Source organism: Lampetra planeri, chromosome 36 (assembly GCF_965212315.1).
Source record: "Lampetra planeri chromosome 36, kcLamPlan1.2.h2, whole genome shotgun sequence".
NCBI lineage: Eukaryota > Metazoa > Chordata > Hyperoartia > Petromyzontiformes > Petromyzontidae > Lampetra > Lampetra planeri.
The window spans coordinates 7,009,081-7,032,489 of NC_136142.1; the positions used below are offsets into that span (position 1 = coordinate 7,009,081).

General features: G+C 44.6%; 1 protein-coding gene across 2 annotated transcripts in view; it reads right to left on the reverse strand.

Annotated features, from left to right (window-relative positions):
• Positions 1 to 23,409, reverse strand: part of NPHP4 (nephrocystin 4) — a 284,183-nt gene that overhangs the window by 169,774 nt on the left and 91,000 nt on the right. For both annotated transcript variants that reach the window (XM_078611468.1, XM_078611467.1), the window contains exon 8: positions 11,607 to 11,739. In XM_078611468.1, the coding sequence (XP_078467594.1) occupies positions 11,607 to 11,739 (133 nt within the window). The remainder of the gene's footprint in view (positions 1 to 11,606; positions 11,740 to 23,409) is intronic.

The window sequence follows — 23,409 nt, forward strand, 5'->3', positions numbered from 1 at the left end:
GTTATTTATAAATGTGTTGTAACCCTCCACTACCCGACACGGCCAAACAGTAAAAAATGTGCCCCGTTTTTCAAAGGACAGTGATTGATTGAATTGAATTAAATGATGACATCACCCTGATGCTGCTCTATTTAAGACCGGAAGCAACAGGACAGCTTCACCATTCTTGCCCGATGAAGCTGATTGTAATTATCAGCGAAACGTCGTACTCAAATTAAAAAATGCTGTTGATTCTCTCTTCAACACACCGGTGAGCTAAAGAAGTGAATTATTTTGTCCTTTGAAAAACGTGACACATTTTTTACTGTTTGGCCGTGTCGGGTGGTGGAGGGTTACGACGCATTTATAAATAACGCGATCTCACCCAAAAACCTATATTATGAATATGCTTGAAAAGTCGATGCGTACCCATGAACTCAAGGGAGCGTGTTAGATGACGTTCATGTCCTTTGGCAGCTCTGAGCCAGGAGTAGATATTGTACGTTAATTTATCTGACAGGGAGCAGACCTCTCTGCAAGAAGAACGCAGTTGAAACGTTAAATAAAACTCCGATCGTCTGATGTAATGAAGGGAGCGATGTCGGACTAGATTGGCTCCCCAACGGGGATTTTAACTCGAAACTCTCCGAGTGCTCTGCCACAACATGATCTCCATGGGCTCGCTGTCATTGACGTATCGTAAACTTATTCGGCAAGGAAGTAAGTGTTGGGAGGGATACAACTGGAAAAACACCACAAGGCAGCATTATATCAAGGGAGATTAATAAACGCTGGGCCGGTTGTCCTTTGTAAACTTGCTACTTAGCTGAAATCATGTCTGAGTGTGTATACGGACCAGAATTAAATTTATGGAATAAAGAGGCAGGCAAGAGAATGTTGTTGGCAAACTGAACTTAACAATGAAATAAAATAAACTATTGTGGCTGAAAAAGAGCATTTTCACCTACTACGACATAAGCATCATGGACACCGACGCAGAAATTGGAATTCCAAAGCGGAAACGTATACAAAGAGCCACAGAGAGAAGCTTTCTGGGAATTACACCGAGAGACGGAGGGAGAAAAGAACACAAAGAATAAACACAAGTGGGGGACATCGCATTGACTTAAGAGAAGGAAGTGGGCTCAGGCAGTGCACTTGACGAGAAGGGATGGCAGCCGACAGATGAGACCGGTGGTCGCTTCTGCAGAGATCGAGCGATGAGGTTAGCCCATGGAGCAGAGATGAGGTGCGTCATGGCATTCATTCAGCAATGTCTAGAGCGTGGTCGATGCTGCCGATGATGATAATCAAGGGAGAGTGGCCCAGCCTATTACACTAAGGATCTCAAAACCCCATATGTTAGAGATAATTTAGGTGTTATCAAATGACAATTATACACGCATTAATATTATAATTTTTTGGTGAAATTACCTGCATGGTTATTGAATTAAAGTACTTTGGTATATCGTTGCTAATTCGACTTACTGTGGAATATGATTATTATTATGATTATTATTTTATTCTATGCCTACATGACTTTACCGAAAGAACCAAAAAGTATGGATTCCTGCAGTCACGAAAGCTTCAAATCAAGATTGAACCACCTCTACGGGGAGGGATTTCACACTTCTGTTAGAACGTTTAACAGACTGCGAGACAAGAAAGCTAACACGATCGAGTTGCTAACCTTTCTCAAGAGATGCCGCGATAACAAGGTAATACCGATTGCATTTACACTCACATCTGCTGCTGTCACTTCTTCTAACGCTAAATGGATCTTGTTTAAAGCTAGCCTATCGCTAATCTCAGAGAGAATAAGATTGCTCTGATTTGAACTTGATTATTTAGACAAGACTCTCTTACAATCACACTTAAAATTAGCGGATAAAATGTCCACTTCTGATTGGGACCATGTCGATAACATGACAGTCTCTTCTGCTACTTCAATGTCAACCAAATGTAAAGTTAATTTGATCGCTAAATTCAACCTCGTGTCAAAAAAAAAGCCAGAGCCACACGTTGAAAAGTTAGATGTTAACAAGATTGTCATCAATCAGAGTAACATCCCAAATTCCGAAAGCCTAAAATCGGTACTAACTAAAGGGTTGAATTTCGCAGTCACCCCTAAACATATCCCAGTGGATGATATAATCGCCCAGGTCGATGTAGCCCCTCAAATGCTTGGGACACATGGCTGCAGACGTTGCTAGATCTGAAATTGCTGCTATCCTCAAAAACGCTAAGAAACCCATTAACAGCGTCAGCAAGGACGATAATTTTTAACTCTATAAATTAAAAAACAGAGATGACATTGTCATCCTCTCAGCCGACAAGGGCAATACCCCTGTCATCATGGATAAACCACTTACAACAACAAAATTCAGGACCTTCTTAATGATGGCAGCTATACTAAAATCAACAGAGATCCCACCAACTGCCTAGCCACAAAAAACAACAATATCATCACTAAATCGACTTCTCTAATCGATCAGACCAAGCAGCGCTCTCTAAAACCTTCGGCTGCTAGACCACCCAGATTTTATGGCCTTCCAAAAATCCACAAAGTAGGTACCCCGCTCCATCCTATCGTCTCCACCATTAACTCACCCACCTACAAACTGGCCCGATTTCTGTCTGAGACCATGCTTCCTTTCACGGGCAAGTCCACCTCAGCTGTACTTAACTCAGCTCACTTGGTTTCTCTAATCAAGGACATCTCACTGTCTCTGGATGATTTGCTTCGATGTAATCTTTCTGTTCACCATTGTACCTGTACTTGACACCATTGCAATCATTGAAGACTTGGTCCAACAAGGACTGAATCCAGATGTACCAACTCTGGTAAGGCACTGTCTTACCAACACATACTTCACCTGGAATGGTACATTCTACAAACAAAATTAGGGTACCCCAATGGGTTCTCCCTTATCATCAGTGGTAGCGAATGTTTTCATGGAGAAATTTGAAACAGATGCCATCCAGACATCCACCCTACGATCTTTCTTGTGGAAGAGATACGTAGATGACACGTTCGTCATCTGGCCACATGGCCTGCCAGCACTGAACCAATTTCTCAACCACATAAATTCCGTACACCCATCTATCAAATTCACCATGGAAGTGGAAAATGATGGCAAGCTACCATTCCTGGATGTTTTGATCGAGAAGAGACCTGATGGCTCGTTGAGACATTCGGTCTACAGGAAAGCCACCCACACGGATGCCTATCTAAAGCCTGACTCCCACCACCATCCAGCCCAGAAGAATTCCCTCATCAAAACACTACACCATAGGGCCCGTTGCATCTCCGACCAGCACCACCTAGCAAGTGAGTTTGAGCACGAACACAAAGCCCTCAGGATGAACGGATACTCGGACCGTACAATCCAGCCATGGGGAGACAACCTTCTGAGGAGCCAACCAAAACCATCACATTGCCATACATAACAGACGTTACCAAAAATATTTCCAAAATCTTGAACAAACACAGGATCCAGGTTCGTTTCAACACAGTACACAAAATCCGTGATCTAATCCCATCTGTAAAGGGTGTGATTCCTGCCATGCACTACCCTGGTGTCTACAAACTGAGTTGTGGTTGCGGCAGCAGTTACATTGGGGAAACGAAACGACATATCTCGGACCGTGTTCGTGAACACAAGGTAGATCTGTGACACGGTAGGACCAATACATCGGCCATTGCCGATCATTGTTTTAACGCTGTGGGCTCACACGAAATTGATTTTTCCAAGACGGAGGTACTCTGCAAACCTACCGGCTACCTTCAGAGATTTGTTCATGGACCCATCCAGATATATAAACACAGACACAACTTCAACCGAGATGATGGGTACAATCTGAGCAACCATTGGAAGGACATTATTAACCAGGTAAAGTCTTAACCGACTGATGTTTCCATCCTACCTGCATATGTCAGCTGTTATTTCATGCTAATCTCTCACAATAACATAGCCACTTCCGTGCCCAGTTACATGCTAATTTCTCACTTTAACATCATGCTAATCTCTCACATTAACATAGCAACTTCTGTACCCAGTTACATGCTAATTTCTCACATTAACATCACTTGACCCAGCCACTTCTTTATGACCCTTGGGCTACACCCGTTTCAAACCTTTTAAAACAGTCTGCATCAGCAGCAGATCATGCTTTCCCACCTGATGACGGACGCTTGTGTTGTGTCCGAAACGTCGTGATCTATTTTATTTTATACCTACGTGACTTTACCGAAAGATCCAAAGAGCATTATAATCATTATTACCATATTTGGTAATAAATAGCAAATTATATATTTTTGTGATTCTTAAATTATTCGAATGACTATATTATTATTTATGTAGAGCATTGCAATTATTTTACTTCTATTTATAATTACTGAATAAATAATTATCACTGTAGTTTGCGAGTACTCGTTGGATTTATCACAATATTATTTTGGATGACCTTGCAATGTCCTGGCGCTTTGCGATTCCAGCAGCAATAATTAAAAAATACAACGGTAAAGAATAAAACTTGAATGATGACTGCAATTAATCCATGAATATGCAAACAGTAACCGTACACCGACGACAGAAAAAATGCCGTCAACTTCCGTTTTATGTCGACGTTAATGATGTACGCTGTCACTTTCCATCTTTGAAGCCTGTGTTTGATCAATTAACCTCCCTGCATTCGGCTCGGCTCGTGTTTTATAAACGGTGCTCTTTTTTGGGGCGTTTATTTGCCACAGCCGAATGGGTGGCAGTGGCTTCTTGCTCCGTGCCAACAAAGGCCGCTGAGGCTTTCGGTTGCCAACGGTGGCCAGCGGACCGGTGGGAACAATCCCTCTCTCCCCAAGAAGGCTCTCCTTATCGCCGCGGTCACGGAGACGCGAGGTCTAATGCTCGGGCCGCACGGCATCTCGGAAGCCGTCGTTTTTCACCGCAGCCTGGTTTATAAAAAAAAAAAAGCAAATTTGTGCAAGATGAGAAGCATTCCTTCCAAATTTGTGCCAGGGCTTAATAGAAAAAAGTAATTAAGTGACCTCCAAATAACCCACCACCTTTTGTCGTTAATTGTTCATTCAGGGCCAATTTAATGGCATGCGGTTATCGTAAACCAACAAGTAAAAACATGGGTTGTGTTTTTTTTACAATCTCTTGCTAGTGAATGATTTTTGATCATTAATTCAGCTGGTGGAAAGTAATAAAGGACAAGACATTCACGTGAAACTCGGGACGCTTCGAAATTATTATTTTCTCCCTTTGCTGGCAACAAAACACGAGAAAAAAATGCAGGGCTATTCATTCATGCAATTATTTACGTCAGAAATTAAGCAAATGCAAACCCTCAGAAGGACAAATCATTATTAATGATCTTACGTTGAATTTTTCCTGTGACTAACATATTCGTGTGCTGTTTATTCCACTCTTCCACTTCACATAAAACATGTGTTGAGACGCAAAAAAGCCCCACACATTAAAAAGAACAAAGTGTGCACTGTAACGTGTAACAGTGAAAACAATAATCCCACGAAGATCGCGCGTATGTCTGCTAGCAAGCGCATAATTAAGGCTGCTATCGGGAACTTTCCGTGATCATAAGTTAACACTGTTAAAGAAAATTGTACTTGTTTTTTGTTTTGGTAAATCAATCGAGGGGAAGCTCAGAGCATGTTTCAGATACCAAATCGCACACTACTGTTGCGCAATGTTACACAATCGACGCACGTTGCTGAGATCGTACCGTAGTGCACGTGCACAGTGACGGGCGTTCGTTACCATTCACGCGAAAGGCACTATTCACCGGTCATTTAATGAATATTGTTAAAGCAGTTAACCCACCTGTCGATCCAATAAATTATCGTGGTTCACGGTCATTATTCGATTTAAGAATGTTTTTTTTTTTACGATCCGGTGATTGGTAGCGCATCTTGTGAACCAGCTACACACAACGTATATAATTTTACGAATATTGATTCAAACGCACTGGATCCTATGTACTTATTGTGATCGTCATCAATCAATCAATGTCCTGTTGCTGCGGGCGAATATAAATTATTTAAGCAATTAATTTGGACTCTTACGCTCACTATACATGCATAAAATAATGTTAAGCAGAGTATTGTATTTACAATTTATGCAAATGATATGACAGTTATTTGGTAGATTAATTCAAAGTAGCACGGTGGTAACAGTGGTAAAATTCGTGCCTCGTAACAAGAAGATCCTGGGTTCGATTCCTCACACTGGCACCTTTCGTTGGGGAATGTCCATGTTCTCCCCCCTATAGCAATAGCTTTTACCCTTTCTGCCAATAAAACAGTTGCGCTAAGATGTTAAAACACCAAACTGAAACCTTTTGCAAAGGAATCATGTCTGCATTAACCACACATACTTGTGGTCAACATGCAAACAACAAAACATTACCTGGTAGTATTGTGGTGATACATTGTCTTTGAAACTCTTGCCAGTATCAACATATCCTGGCGAGAGATCCCTTGATGTAGCTGCTAAACCCTGAGCTCTCAATATCCTGGCAGTGGCATTGTCCTTGTGCTGTTCTTTATTTAGCGTCCTCTGGCCTAACACTGTTTGAGACTACGCTCTAAGGAAAGCTGTCTCTGGTGTGGAGCAATCAGTTTCAAAGGCAATGCCTCGTATACTACCAGAGCACAGTTGTTGTGTTTGCATGTTCACCACAAGTATATGTGGTTAATGCAGACATATGATTCCTTGCAAAAGGTTTCAGTTTGGTGTTTCGACATCTTAGCGCAACTGTTTTATTGCCAGAAAAGGTTAAAGCTATTTTTATTTCGATTTAAAGCTTTCGTGACTGCAGGGATTCATCTTCTTGGTTCTTTCGGTAAAGTCACGTAGAAGGGAAATAATAAAATAATATAAAACAACATTATTTTATTATTTCCCTTCTACGTGACCTTACCGAAAAAACCAAGAATATAATATATGCTGTCTTTCCGACAGAGCTGTTCTTCACCTGAGGACGGCTGCTTGCGTTGTGGCCAAAACGTCGTGAGAATTATATTATTATGTTTTATTTTTATTATTTTATTATTTCCCTTCTACGTGACTTTACCGAAAGAACCAAGAAGCTATTCTTATATTTTGATTCAGGCAAGAGAGGTCCCATGATGTTCTCCCCCCTGTTTTGCTTTGGTTTTCCCTCTGGGTTCTCTCGTTTCTTCCCACAGCTAAAAACAAACGAAAAAAATCATGACATACAATGCAACTGGTATTGGGGCCAAACACCTACCAATTACTCAATTTGCGATTACGTGCAGCAACATCGCCCCATAATGAGAAAACTTTGCAAGATCCTCCCCGCTAAAGAAAAATTAGGCTTTCCTGGGTAAACAAGTGCCGTCGGAATAATAATACCAACATAGTCGTAGAGTTGTAAGTACCTGAAGATCGAGTCTCAGGCTGCACTGACAGAAAACATGAAGAACAATACAAAACAAGGCGGGGGTCAGGGGGTAAGAGAACAAAACGAAGAGTCGCCGAGGCTGGTGAGCGGCTGAGAATCAAGCAGCTGTAAATGTGCAAGGCATTGTGGGTTTTCTCATGATGCTTATGGGCTTACATTGAGACATCTCGGCTTCAGTGTCTGTATTAACTGATAAAAAGCACGCAAGGCACACAACGGGATCGCCCACTGTGAACAACTCGGCACGATGAGCACCTCTTCATCGCGACCCTTCGCCGCGAGCGTTCTTATTGCACAGTTGCACTTAACGTGGCCCCTCCACCGCTAATAATGTGCCTTGCGAAAGTTCTGTTACCTTGCCGCGAAACGGTACAACTTACGCGTTTCCATGTAAAACGCTAATAAGAGCTGGTAAATCGCACAGCGCTCCTTCGCTGTATACGAGGCTCGTTAAACCGTGGCGTTGGGCTACGATGGGCGAGAGTGTTTTACAAGTGTGCGCGCGCGTGCGTTTACTCACACGCGATCGAAGCATCGATCAGCGAGCGCGGTGGCATTGTGGTTAGCACGTATGGCTACGCTCTCCGCTCACCCACGTTGTACTTCCAAACACAATGCGATCGTACAATAACATTTACATTTAAGTTGGCATCCAAATGCAAACCACATCTCCAGAAACTTCGCGGGGAAACGTTGAATACAAATGAGTCTTCAGCCTCTGGTGTGGGCCTCCATCGTGTTAGCGTAGCTTTAAATGAGCAACCGGTGTGCTTGTCAATATAAGGAATGGGGGGAGACAAAGGTGGCCGGGTGTGAATGGTGGTGAAGGACACATTGCTCCCTCGTGCGTTGCGCAGGTCAGATCTGGTGCTCAATGTTAGTCACTGCTCCCTTTAGTATTTGCAGAGTTAATGAGACATCTTTAGTCTTTGCTTTCCAAGCGTGTATCGGTAGCATTGTGGTGAACACACTGCGCCACAAATCAAGGAGAGCCGGGGCTCTATCCCGTCTCCCAAACTGCATCGGTGATTAATTTCTTCTTAAACAACCAGAGTAGTAGCAGACCAAGCGTCAACGGAGTCTTAAAATATTTTCAGGAGGCCTGCTTGGGATGTTTGGTCAATTCTTTAGATTAAACGTTTATTGCATGCGGAAGGATATAAGGTCATCGGAGGATAAAGACACGCACACAAGGGGATAGCACTCAAAACGCCACAATAAAGGATTTTGGGTTAGATCGCATAAATATAAACGTGTCATTAAACCCGCCACCACCCGACAGCCAATTAGTTGAGGTTTGTCACGTCAACAAAACGTGCCAATTAGTTACTAGTTCAGCACACCGGTGTGTTGGACAGTAAACCCACAACATTTGAGGACGACGTTTTTCTGGTAATTATAAGCAGCCTGAGCAGGCGACAGACAGAATTGTGGAGAAATCCTCCCGTCGCGAAAGCGTATGTGTTAAACTCAAAACTCCGCAAGGCAGGTCAGACACTCTCTGTATTGTTCCAACACACACGGATGTCCCACCAGTATGATGTCATCTGCAAGAGACACCAACCTTACCTTCAAAGAATAATCGTTAGCGTCGTTTCGGATGATATGAGTAACAACGTAAATCAGCAGACAAAAACATCCCCTTCATTCATCTGTAACTTTCAATAAAAAAAAAACATTATTCGCGAGTGTATCAATTCAGCAGCTTTGATTCAACACAAGCAAACGGCGCACCGGTTTCAACACACATCGTCTCATCAGCAGTGTCAGGCTTCTAGATTTGAAGCTTTCGTGACTGCAAGGATTCATACTCTTTGGTTTTTTCGGTAAAGTCACGTAGGTAAAAGGTAGTGTCAGGCTTGCTTGAAGCGATGCCGGTGATCTGCCAGATGCTATCGGCAAAGACCCTCATGTGCCACCTATACATCAAGCAAACCTGGCCTGGTGATCTTGTAGGTCAAGTCAGGTCAGGTCACCCTATGAAGAGCGCTTAGCGCAGTGTGTCAACATCACAACCTGGGCGATTGCAGTGCTGACACCGGGACTGTCCTCTTGCATCCCAGCGAACGCACTCGAGGAATGTTTTTGGCTCCTTGTGCAAAAGCATTGATTTGCAGTGAAGCCATGAGACAAAAATCACGTAGTAATATTATTATTATTACTACGAACACAAAGAACCATTATTGTAAACGTGGTTATAACCTGTCTATTTAGTCTACGTTTATATTTCGGAAAGAAAATTGGAAAAATTGGAGGGCTTTAGCGATCAACACCATTTCGCTGAAGAGATCATTAAAATTTCCCCACTTTGCCATCAGTGGTCACAACAAAGGGGGATGGCTCCAGAGTGTTGTAAAAAGAGTTAATGGGGGGGGGGCCTTTGACAACACCGCCACTTTACAAGAGTACTTACTCCCAGCCCATGAGAGGCTTTACAAATCCAAGCGCGCCATTTCCCCTAACCCAAGCTTTTTAACCTTGACAAATCGCGTTTAAGAAAAATATGACAATGAGCTCCACGGTTAATTGCGAGCGCACCGCCGGCGCACGCGCCAACGCCAACGGCCAGCGTTGGCGTTGCGTCGTGCAATTAATGTGCAGGTTCCCCACCCGCCCCTACCCCCCCAAACCCCTCCCACCACCAGCGTGCAGCACAAACGGACTGCTCGCCGTGCTGCGATCGATACGCCCTCGGGTAAAGTGACGCACGCGCGCCACGCGGCGCCGTGCACGACGAGCATCATCACATCGCTCTCGATTCCGAAACGCCGTACGCCAACGGGCAATTTCGTTGTTGTCGATGCACTGCTTGCTGGATGAGCGTCTCCCCGCGCAGCGCGGGCTACTTGATCATACTTCGCCACGCTGGGCAGTGCGGGTTGGCGAAGGCGGGGAAGCATAAATGTGGGAGCGGAATACGATGCAGCGATGGATTTTGCTGCACCGCCTTCTACTGTTTGCACCTTTGAACATGAAATATATACGATTACTGAGGCATTTATACAATCCACGGTGTGCAAATGAATACTACTTTCATGTGAATATACAAATAACTTTGCACTGCACGACTCACGTGCCGGCACTGTGATGTAAGGTGTGTTTGGATTCCTCGTGCATCATTAAATGGAACAACTGAATTCTATGCCGAGATAAATAACCATCCCCAACACGGTGATACTCAACAGGACGAGGAACAATCTCCAAAGAGCCCACGCGTCAGAAGTAACTCCACGAACTTCCCTCCCCTCCGGTGAGCTGGAAGATTCTGGGTCAAATCTCCGTGTCACGGAGGCATCAATTATATTATTGCGTATTTTTGCATCAGGGAGCGTCTTTAGTTCACCGTGACGTACGGATCATAAATGTGGACAGTGCCATGGAAAATGTAACAAGAGGCTGAAACGAAGTTCGCAGAAGCGGCGGGAGAACTGCTCGGAATTACGTGGGGCATAAATGTGACCACAGGGACCAGGGAACATGTGAGACTTACAGAAACTCGTGGGTGGAAGTTGGGGTGGGGGGGGGGGCAATGCCCACCAAACTGGACACCTTTATGAATTTATTTTCAGGAGTTTACAATTAAGATGAAAAATAAGTAAATAAATGATATGCACTCGTGATTCCTAATGTGAGAGACAAAGCCAACCCCCTTTCCCCAAAAATATAGAGGTCAAACTCTGCCTATGCAGAAACCATATCGACTCATGAAGAGTGGGATTGTAGTAGGGAACGCGTCAGTGCTACCCAGAGGATCTGGACATCTGTAAAAAATAGCTCTACAGTTCATCGGATTCCTCCGGTATAAATAAATATTCTGTTTATGATTCTATATCTCTGGGAAGGAGGTGATGGCGAAGGGCAAGACTGCTGATGGAACAATTAGCCAAAGGAGAAAACTTGCCCAAGAGGATGACCAACGTGGAGATGGTGCGATGAGGTCCATACATGGTACAGTTTTGAGATGCATTGTGCCATCCCAGGACCTACAGGGATGGTGACAGCATGCAGAGGACTTCATCCAGTAGTCTATAGACAATGGCTGCTGATGATGCGCTCTACCACATCGTGAAATACGACATACAACGTAAGAGATGTGAAGACATTATTTGTCTTCGCCGTCACGTACACATTCACACGTGCCAATGAACGGCACGGATTGGGGCAAGGCGGCTCCTCACCTTGCCATCGGCGTAGTTGAAGGGCGCAGACAGGACGTACTCCAGCCGGAAGACGATGGCAAAACCAGGAGTGTTCACCATCTCCGGCAGCCTCACTTGGCTGCGCAGTGTCAAGCCGGACGCGCCTGCGATTCTACGCACACGCACACGTTGGTGTTACTCAGCCGTTCCGTCTCAATGAAAACCACCATGCCGTCACAATCTGTTGAAGAGTCATAGTGTTTGAGAGAGGGATGAATGCGCCCCACGGTGCAATGGTTAGCATGCTGGACTTGCAATCAAGGAGGTTTGCGGTTCGGTTTTATCTCATGGCTCTGGCAGTTGAAACAATGGCGCAACGTTTAATAAATGCCCCCCAAACGCCTCTGTCCACTCATAAACATTAAACTATTAAACTATTTAATTCGAAACTAGTTTTTATGTCACCAGGTAAGGCCCACTGAGCTGTATAGCTCTTTTTCAGAAGCGACCTAGCCACAAATTATAGCCCAACGAAGTGGCTTATCACGTGGAAATGTCTACTCTAAAAGCCTGTTGATTCTAAATGTGGACGGAAAAACCGGAGGAACAGGATAAAAATCCAAACAACCACAGGAAGAACATGCAAACTACTCCAATAATTCATAATCAACGTTTTTGGGTTTAGATCGCGTTATTTATAAATGTGTCGTAACCCTCCACCACCCGACACGGCCAATCAGTAAAAAGTGTCACGTTGACAAAAGACAAATAGTTCACTGCTTTAGCCCACCGGTGTGTTGAAGCGTGAAACCACAACATTTACAATTTTTGAGTACGACATGTCGCTGGTAATTGCATCCAGCATCATCGGGCAATTCGCCAGAATGGTGAGGCTCTGCTCTGGCTCCCGGTCTTATATAATAATACAGGCGTCAGGGTCAGGATCGAATCCACGTCCTCCTGCATACCAGGCAAGGGAGGTAACATCTCGCCACCGTGGCGCCCCTATAACAAACTGGTTCAGGAAAGTTAGTCTGTGATCAGCAGGTGACGTGTGGTGGGGTAAATCGTCGGTTCTCCCACCTCTTTCAAGATGCATGTCCAGTGTGGAAAGAGAATAGACCACCTACCCTCCAGAGAAGCTCTCTGGCTCAGGGTTTGGAACAGCTATATACTTAAGAATTTTTTCTAAGATTTTTTTATATATATAGAAAGTATATACTCTAGACTTTTTATGAAAGAGTATTTTATTTTTATTTCACGTGGAAGGAAACCGGGGTTAATCGCACATACGGAAAAAAAACTAAATCAAAATCATTTCGCTGCCCTGATGAATAATCTACCAACCCACCCCATCTAAAGTATTGGTGGGCATGTATATGATGCGCAACCTTTGTTTGAGACACAGCGAGGAGACCTGTTCTATATCATCCCTGTGGCTGTTCTCAGCCAAGGCATGCTGCACGTTCTGCTGTGTTCTAATCAAGGGGTAGCGTTTATCTTCGTATCTGTCACCAGTGGCTAAATACAGCAGCGTCTTTTGAATTCCACACGAAAAGTTCACAAAGCTACGACTATGTACTTCCACCTACACACTTCAGCTCATCGCACTGGAAGGTATGCATATCATGCAGCTCATGATTCTCATTCATGCATGATCCACTAAGCGTTCGATCGTCTCTATTGCGGGAGTATTCCACTAAGTCGATTACTTGGGACCCTTTATGAATGCCAGCAACCCTACATCCTCCCTCTCGAAGGCAAGAAGCCCCCATTTGAGCAACGCCCAGCGAGATGCGGCTCATGATGCTGGCGATGGCGTCACCGAGCCCTCGGCCAATCTCTTGCCGGGCAGTGGCACACCTGGGTGCAGAGGTGAGACTCTGAGGCTTCTTCTTGGTTCTTTCGGTAAAGTCACATAGAAGGGAAGTAATAAAATAATAAAAATAAAACATAATAAAATAATTCTCCCGACAGACCTGGTCTTCACCTGAGGACGGCTGCTTGCGTTGTAGCCGAAACGTCGTGAGAATTATTTTATGATGTTTTATTTTTGTTATTTTATTACCTCCCTTCTACGTGAATTTACCGAAAGAACCAAGAAGATGAATCCCTGCAGTCACGAAAGCTTTAAATCGAAACTCTGAAGCTTGTCAAGGCTCGTTTTACCCAGCAAAGCCTCACCGAGTCTCATGAATCTTTTTCAGGAGGATCCTGTCAATTTTTTCGCAGTAGGGGGGCAATGTTGCTGTTGTTTGTAATCCCAAATGAGCAACATGCAAATCATTGTTCAGTACCGAGATGTTTTGGCCAATGCCAGTTACACTAAATACAACAATAGGTGTTACCCTCTCTGGCAATAAAGCAGTTGTGTTAAGATGTTAAAACACCAAACAAAATCCTTTTTCAAGGAATCCTGTCTGAACTAACCACACGTACTTGTGGTGAACATGCGAACAAAAAAACATACTCTGATAATAGATGCATTGCCTTTTAAACTGATTGGTCCACACCAGAGACAGCTTTCTTGAGAGCCTCGTCTCAAGCAGTGTGAGACCAGAAAACGCCAAAATGCGAACAGCACAAAGACAACGCCACTATCAGGGCATTCATAGCTCGGGGTGAGCAGCTACAATATGGGACCTTCAATGCCAGTTACACTGTGTGTGTGTGTGTTTTAAGCTATGGAAGGAAACCAGAGAACCCGGAAGAAATCTTGCAGAATAAGGGGAGAACATACAAAGCTCTATGTAGAAAGGTGCCCGAGGCCAGAATCGAACCCAGGGTCTTCTTGCTCCGAGGCACTGCGCACAACCCTGCCGCCTTTCATTCCAACCGTTCTCTCGAGTGAACCGATTTTTAGTCGAGCGATCCAACTGCTAACCATGAGAGTAATCAGCTGCTTAAATAATCGGACGTCCCACCTCCACAGGAGTGCATTGCCGCTGCACCAGATCGGCTTGCTGCGGCTCACCGTGCCAACCCTCGCCCGGACAACTTAGCCTCCCCGTGCGGGTGGAATGCGTAGAGGGCGCAGGGTTTGGCATCGTCCCAGGGACAATCAAGAGTTGCGATTTGGAGAACAGCGGGGAACAAATATGAATCTTAAAAAAACGCACTCAAATGCCTTTGTACAAAGGGCTCCTTTTTTTGCACAGGTGCATCTGGTGAAGCAGACCGTAACCGGTAACGTCTGCCCTCTGTAACGCTGCACAATAAAGGCTTTCCACACACGTGGTGTCCTCATTACACTGCTGGTAACAGTGGCACTCGCAGCACGATGTACAAATATCCGGAGCAGCGGGGGGAGGGGGTGGTGGGGATGAGAGCACATAACTAAATCTATGTTATCACGAACGAGGACTTGTATTATGAGCTTGCTTGTGCAATCGTTATCACTGGCAAAATGTCTACCGCATCTTCTACATCCACCGCATCTTCTACATCCACCGCATCTTCTACATCCACCCCATCTTCTACATCCACCGCATCTTCTACATCCACCGCATCTTCTACATCCACCCCATCTTCTACATCCACCGCATCTTCTACATCCACCCCATCTTCTACATCCACCCCATCTTCTACATCCACCACATCTTCTACATCCACCCCATCTTCTACATCCACCGCATCTTCTACATCCACCGCATCTTCTACATCCACCGCATCTTCTACATCCACCCCATCTTCTACATCCACCGCATCTTCTACATCCACCCCATCTTCTACATCCACCCCATCTTCTACATCCACCCCATCTTCTACATCCACCGCATCTTCTACATCCACCCCATCTTCTACATCCACCGCATCTTCTACATCCACCGCATCTTCTACATCCACCGCATCTTCTACATCCACCGCATCTTCTACATCCACCGCATCTTCTACATCCACCCCATCTTCTACATCCACCGCATCTTCTACATCCACCGCATCTTCTACATCCACCGCATCTTCTACATCCACCGAATCTTCTACATCCACCGCATCTTCTACATCCACCGCATCTTCAACATCCACCGCATCTTCTACATCCACCGCATCTTCTACATCCACCGCATCTTCTACATCCACCGCATCTTCTACATCCACCGAATCTTCTACATCCACCGCATCTTCTACATCCACCGCATCTTCAACATCCACCGCATCTTCTACATCCACCGCATCTTCTACATCCACCGCATCTTCTACATCCACCGCATCTTCTACATCCACCCCATCTTCTACATCCACCGCATCTTCTACATCCACCCCATCTTCTACATCCACCCCATCTTCTACATCCACCCCATCTTCTACATCCACCCCATCTTCTACATCCACCCCATCTTCTACATCCACCGCATCTTCTACATCCACCCCATCTTCTACATCCACCGCATCTTCTACATCCACCGCATCTTCTACATCCACCGCATCTTCTACATCCACCCCATCTTCTACATCCACCGCATCTTCTACATCCACCCCATCTTCTACATCCACCCCATCTTCTACATCCACCCCATCTTCTACATCCACCGCATCTTCTACATCCACCCCATCTTCTACATCCACCGCATCTTCTACATCCACCGCATCTTCTACATCCACTGTCTATGGACGATGGCCTCCCCACATCCTCTCCATCTCTCACCGACCTGCGATGCCACAAGCCATTTGGCTTTGGCACATGGCCTGATCGTTGCTTTTTATGAACAGTTTGAATGGTACCAATTGCCTGCGTGTGTTCTCTAATCCCTATCATCTTCTTCTACGTCGTCTCTTTCTGGCCTCTGGCCAGATTATGTGTGAAAAGTTAAGTCGAGCAACGAGTTTTGACAGCCACGTAATCCGCGTGTTCCTCTGACTCTCAATGTTATTCCCAGCATGCATCTCCCCCATTGCTTTTGTGCGCACTTTTCAGTTATCGTTCCTTTTTTATTACTTTTTACGAATGATCGTTGATCAAAAAATGTCGCGACATTACGTATCGAAATGATCACGTTATAACCTTATCATTATTATTGTGCCATGAAGATTGTGTGTGCCGGCCTCAACAGACGCCAATGGATGTATGTATCTAAGCTGAACTTCTTTCGCACCGTAGGCTGCTTGGACCAATGATGGTGAACTGACAAATGTTTTTAACGAAGACCCTCGCTTTAGTTTATGAGTCGCAATGTGCCACCTACATATTAAGTAAACCTACGCCTCGTTATCTTGCAGGTCAACTTAGGCTGGCCTGGTATATTCTCCAAGTCATCCTATGACTAGTGCTTAGCGCAGTGCGTCAACATGAGAACTGGGCGACTGTGGTGCTGGCACCGGTTTATCCCCTTGTGTGGCTGCTGCAATCGATAGGTACCAACCGTGCTAATCGGAGGCGCGACGCCGTCTACGATACGCAGCCCACGGTGATCTGCTGCTGTACCCGCGGGCAAACCTTGTGTAGCGATACGGCCGTAGATATTTTTGGGATTCTCCGGCTCGAAGACCTGGAACCGGTTCCGAGCGGTTGTTCGCGATCAATCCCTGAGGCTGAGGCAGTTTTGCAACAGACTTAAAACTTCATGTTACAAAGAGCTTACTACGTGCGATCAGTGTGCATTCATGATGGACTTAGAATCATGAGAGAGAGCACGCGAACAAATGTTCAGACTTACTAAGAAGAGACGTCATTGGCTGAAACGTCGCCTATTTTCTACTTCTTATTTTAAGGCCACGAAGTTGTTGCCTTTTTTATCATTATGATCTTTAAAAATCCAGTTGGGTGCCACTGGCACAACCCTAAACTGACAATGCAAACGCGTGGTCACTTTAAGATGTGTTCTTGTTCATGTTTTTGTTTTTTGTTGCGGTTGCACCCGATTCAAGAGGCGAAACGCTCACAGAGCGATACCAAATAAATGAAACTGAAAAACTGAAAAACCAGTCAGGGATTAACTCGCCCAATTACCGCTCTGGTGTAGATAAATAAATACGACACTGTGGGGTGTGCTGAACTGACTTCTGACTTGGATTTGTGGGGTTTTTCACCACTGGCTCAGGACCACCGATATAAATGAAGACCACCCAACACTCAGTTGAGTCGATTGACTCACTCTGACTGAGGCTTTAATTATCTTAAAAGGTTGGATATTATGGCAAAACAAATTTTGAACCCATTTATCTCGGGAAACCGCACGAATAAGCAAGATCTTTTCACACTTGTCAAACGCTGCACTCACCTCACACCCCACCGCACACTGCCAAGACCGCTTGGCTTCCAATGTGAGAGTTGCGTGGGTAGCATTGGAAGGAATAAAATCTGGCAGCTTTGTGGAGTCAGGAAGCAATAAAAGCATGCATAAGATATAATGAATTGCATTTAAATCTATCAGCCCCTTTGGAGAATGTTCTTAAACCTACACAACTTTCCTGTTAGATCCCTCAATAATGCATGGGTGGGCTGATCCTGCCCATGGAATCACGATAACCACTGGCATAGGTTAATTATACCGCAATCATGCTAATGAGCCTCAGTGATGTTGAAACCAGTCGAAGGTTGCCAATAATATTTGGCTACATCGTGGTGTTTACATCATGGGGCCTCCTTTGTCAGATCCAAAATTTGAGAATAGGTATTCCCCTTTTTTCTGGCAACAAAACAGGTGGTAAGATGTTAAAACAACAAACTGAAACCTTTTACAAGGAATCATGTCTGCATTAACCAAAATACTTGTGGTCAGAATGCAAACACTGATAATATATGCATTAAATCTTGATTTAAAGCTTTCGTGACTGCAGGGATTCATATTCTTGGTTCTTTCAGTAAAGTCATGTAGACGGGAAATAATAAAATAAAATAAAACAATATTATTTTAATATTTCCCTTCTACGTGACTTTACCGAAAGAACCAAGAATATAATATATTCTTTGTCTTTGAAACTGATTGGCCCACACCAGAGACAGCTTTCTTTTGAGCCTAGTCTCAAAACGGTGTTAGACCAGAGGATGCCAAAAGGCATACAGCACAAAGACAACGCACTATCAGAGTAATGAGGGCTCGGAGGAGAGAATCTACATCATGGGGCCTCCTTTGCCAGTACCAAAATATGAGAAAAGCTTTTCCCCTTTTTTATGGCAACAAAACAGGTGTAAAAGGTTTCAGTTTGGTGTTTTAACATCTCAACACGTGTTTTGTTTGCCAGAAAAAAGGGGAAAACCTATTGTCATATCGTGGTGTTTGTTTAACGGGCCACGCTTTACTGGTGAGCTTCACTGGGGTTGAAGCTGGTTCACGGTTGCTCATGACGTAACGAAGCTGGTTCACATTTGCTCATGACGTAACGGCACCGGGTGGCATTTTATTTACCAGCCACGATTTGAGACCGTCACCCCCGCGCTCGGCGGTGTATCTTTTGTGGGGGGGGGGGGGCTAATCTTGTGGATGAGACTTCAGTGCAGATGAAACCAGCACGACGTTGCCAAAATCACAAGGGGATAACCCAGGCGCATTGCTTTGTGAGATCACACCTTGGTGAGACATGGACACCAGGGCATGGTTGACTGGTTTCAAAAATATATATAGGGAAATCTGTAAGAATGCCTGGAGGCCAATGAGTCAAATCTGTAAGAATGCCTGTAGGCCAACGAGTCAAATTTGTAAGAACACCTATAGGCCAATGAGGGAAATCTATAAGAACACCCATAGGCCAATGAGGAGAATCTATAAGAACACCCATAGGCCAATGAGGGAAATCTGTAAGAATGCCCAGAGGCCAATGAGGTGAATTTGTAAGAGCACCCATAGGCCAGCCAGTGAGGGAAATGTGTAAGAATGACAGAAATCAAGAATGCCCATAGGCCAATTAGGTTAAATCGTATTTTCTTTCAGAAATCTAACAACATTTCTTGCCTATTATTCACACTTCATACTGTGGCAATTTGCAACGGATGAGGTGCAATGCGCTCACACAATAGCGCCAGTTTGTGAGCATCATTTCTGACAATACAAGCTGCCTCTTTTTAAGATGTCGACCTTTTGCCAACCGAAACAAACACTTGCGGCAATTTATGTGGGGGTGTGGGACTGGAATAAATTGCATGCCAGCTTGAACTTTGCGAAACTCACAAGTGGTTAACGAGCGCTCGACGACTCCCAACTGTGGACGGCGGAACACGGAATTTTGCACGAGACGCCCTTAATAGGACGGGGAAACTTTGCTCGAGGTAATTGACATTTTTCGAAAATATTTTTCCAATCCCATCTTAGTTTCATTTTATTTTCCTTCCACACGGCCCCACTTGAAATGTCATTTTTTGTTTCGAAAGATAAAAAAAATATTCTCTTCAAATCATCTGATTTACCTGCCTCATCAAATCATCCTCATGCTGCAGGAGATTGCATTGGTATATGAAGCCCTTGTTAAGATAAGAGGTCTGTCGAGTGGGGGGGGGGGGGTTAGGGTGTGCCTAAATAAATCACTCACTTGGCATTTTCGTCCACTCCCAAGAAATAAAAGAAATCATCATGACCAACTTTGTCTCATGCACTTGCCGTGAAGTGCACCTCCAATTAAGCTAAATACAATGATCCCTGGTTGAGCAAGTGATATACTTTGCATTTTCCAGACAGTCCTATTTATTTACAAGTCTCAGAGATGAACTGTGAAAGGGCTTGGTTAATGAAAATGCCAAGCCTGATTTATTGGGCAATTTTATAACCGGGTGGTTTAGGAGGGGGTTTGTCTGCAGATCGGATTTAGTTTGCCGTGGACAAAGGAAAATTGAAAAAAACGCCAACAACAACGCCAGGCCCCATTGTTCGGTGCCTTGGGGAAGACGAAACCTCTCGGTGGATGCTGAATTCAGTTGCCAACAAGGAGAACGCCAGGCGCACCGCAGCAAAAAATTAAACGTAACGTGCCCACCGTTAAACTTGTATACCAGCGGTGGGAGCTGCAAATTAGCACAAGCACACGCACGCGCTTGGGAGTGAGGTAGAATGTGCTTTCAGTGCGGGAAAAAAGTATTTGATCCCCTGCTGATTTTGTACGTTTGCCCACTGACAAAGAAATGATCAGTCTATAATTTTAATGGTAGGTTTATTTGAACAGTGAGAGACAGAATAACAACAACAAAATCCAGAAAAACGCATGTCAAAAATGTTATAAATTGATTTGCATTTTAATGAGGGAAATAAGTATTTGACCCCCTCTCAATCAGAAAAATTTCTGGCTCCCAGGTGTCTTTTATACAGGTAACAAGCTGAGATTAGGAGCACTCCCTTTAAGAGTGTGCTCCTAATCTCAGCCGGCCTTCATAGGTGCTCGCTAACAGCACTTACCCCAACAGTCTGTTAAGGCTATACACGTGATCTTTGTCTTTGCATTGCTGCACAGTGGTAAAAGCAAGCTTAGCCAATGAAACTGTTTTGCATTTTAATCTGTTGAGAGCGTGGAACAATTTGCGCCCCATCACGATTCAAGGAAATTTCGCGATTCGGCCGCGATTGCGGTGAGCGCAGTGAAACTTCAGTGGCTGCGTGGGCGACGACATGGACCCACTGCATGCAATTTATGCAAATGGAAATATGTTGATTCTTAAATTCAATGCGGGAATCGATACTTATCGATGCATGAACGCACCAATATGCCACTAATGCATCTGCCGTAAAGCCATTTTAAGGCACAACTACTACTGATGAACGTGACCACAGCGGTGGGTGGTCCGCGACCTCCATCACAACTGATCACAAACAGTGTGTGCTCTGGACAACCACGGGTACATCCTCTGCAGTGTGCGTACCAAGGGTGCATCTATTACGGTGTGCATACCAAGGGTAAATTTACTGCGGTGTGCGTAACACGGGTACACATTTACTGCAGTATGCATAACAAGGGTACATCTTCGGCAGTGTGCGTACCACGGGGACATCGAAAGCAGTATGTGTATTAACCATTAAATACCACATGCCTTTTGCTTTACAGCGGCCGTTAAAGATCCCACGACGTCATTGGCAAGGGTAGGTAGCTGTGTGCCGAGATCACGGTCCAAATTTGCCAAAAAAAGAATGCAAATTTGGAATCTATATGAGAATGATCGTCACCTGCTGCTCAAAAGCTTGACAGGGCCCTCCTGAACGAGAGTTATGAGACACTGCTTGATAAGCAAGTCTAAAAATAATAATATAAATATTCCAGGCTCATTCCATTCTCACTCTTTGGTACATTGCAAGAGCGAGCCAAAGCACTAGGCTTGACCGTACCAAGTTGTAACCACAGTACAACGTCGCAGGTGTAACTCGCTGGGGACTAAGGTATAGGCGGATGTACGCGTCATGAAGAATACGTCACTGCAGCGGTACCCGACTGACAGCGCGCCTCCTTCTGGGACACACTGGGGCATGAGTAAGATATGCGTACACACACACACATCCTTCTTTCCAAAATCCACTGCAAAATCGGGAGGGTTGTTTTTCAACTGCAGAAGCCGACCCCGTCCCATGCTGCTAAACGCCACCGCGATGAACGTGTCAAGACACCCCCAGATGACGGGGGTGACACGTGTGCACACACTCACACATGAATGAGGAATGCTGGGGGTGGATAGGGGTAGCCGGAGACAAGTTGGATTAATTTGGGGGGGGGGGGCCCACATCACAAAAGTTGAGAACCGCTGCATTACTGTGAGCATAGGAAAATGACAGTAACAGTGTGCACGAGCACTGCCCTTAGTGTGAACGGTTCATTGGTCGGGGCTGGTTGTCTGACGGCCCGATTTATGACGTATGTAGGCTTTCACAAGCAATGGCAAAATTGACAACATTTAGTCTTGCTTGTCAACATTCCGTTTTTTTTTTTAAAAACAAATCAATTGGGAAAGTTGCCCACGCGACAACTTTATTTAATTGACTCTGTCGGGTGGTGGAGGGTTATAGTAATACAATGTTCATTACTAACTACATGATGAACTAACCCGCGAGAAACTAAATATGGATCGTTGTAACGGATTGTCCAATTCTAGTAAATGAAAACAGAGGTCTATATCTCGATTTAAAGCTTTCGTGACTGCAGGGATTTATCTTCTTGGTTCTTTCGGTAAAGTCACGTAGAATGGAAATAATAAAATAATAAAAATAAAACATAATAAAATAATTCTCACGACGTTTCGGCCACAACGCAAGCAGCCGTCCTCATGAGAATTATTTTATTATATTTTATTTTTATTATTTTATTATTTCCATTCTACGTGACTTTACCGAAAGAACCAAGAAGAAGAGGTCTATATCCCTTAGAGTACAGATGGAGAGGGTCCTATACCTGGGAAGACTAGTCTACCCCACCCCCCCCCATAGTCTCCATACATGACAACAAAACAAGGAATGCTGTGTCGTTGGATGACAACTCAGGGTTGCGTTGACAAACACGCTGTGAACAAACAATGCCGCGCGCAAGCCTCGCCAAAAAGAACGGCGCGCATGCGTGCCCAAGCGTTGAAGGACACCGATGCCCGGCAAGTTCGCTTTTATCAATCTCCAAGGCCTCGCAATGTCCACATTATTCTTGCCGACCAAATAAGATTCGTACGCATGATGCACATCCACCGTATGTATCTTTAAAAAATATTATTTATTTAGTTTGTCGCCACCCACCCGGCCCTGCCCCACCCCCCTTACAGGCTGATGTATGCAACGGCTGTTTCGATTTAATTTCAAACGTGGAAATTAACAAAGCTGTCATGTGTTTACGGTGAAAATGTCTGCAACGCATGGGAATCAATCTAGATTCCTTTTTAGGGTGATGTTGCTGAAAGCATCATGTTAAAGATATTGTCTGGAGACCCCATCAAAAAGTGATCTGTCAGTCC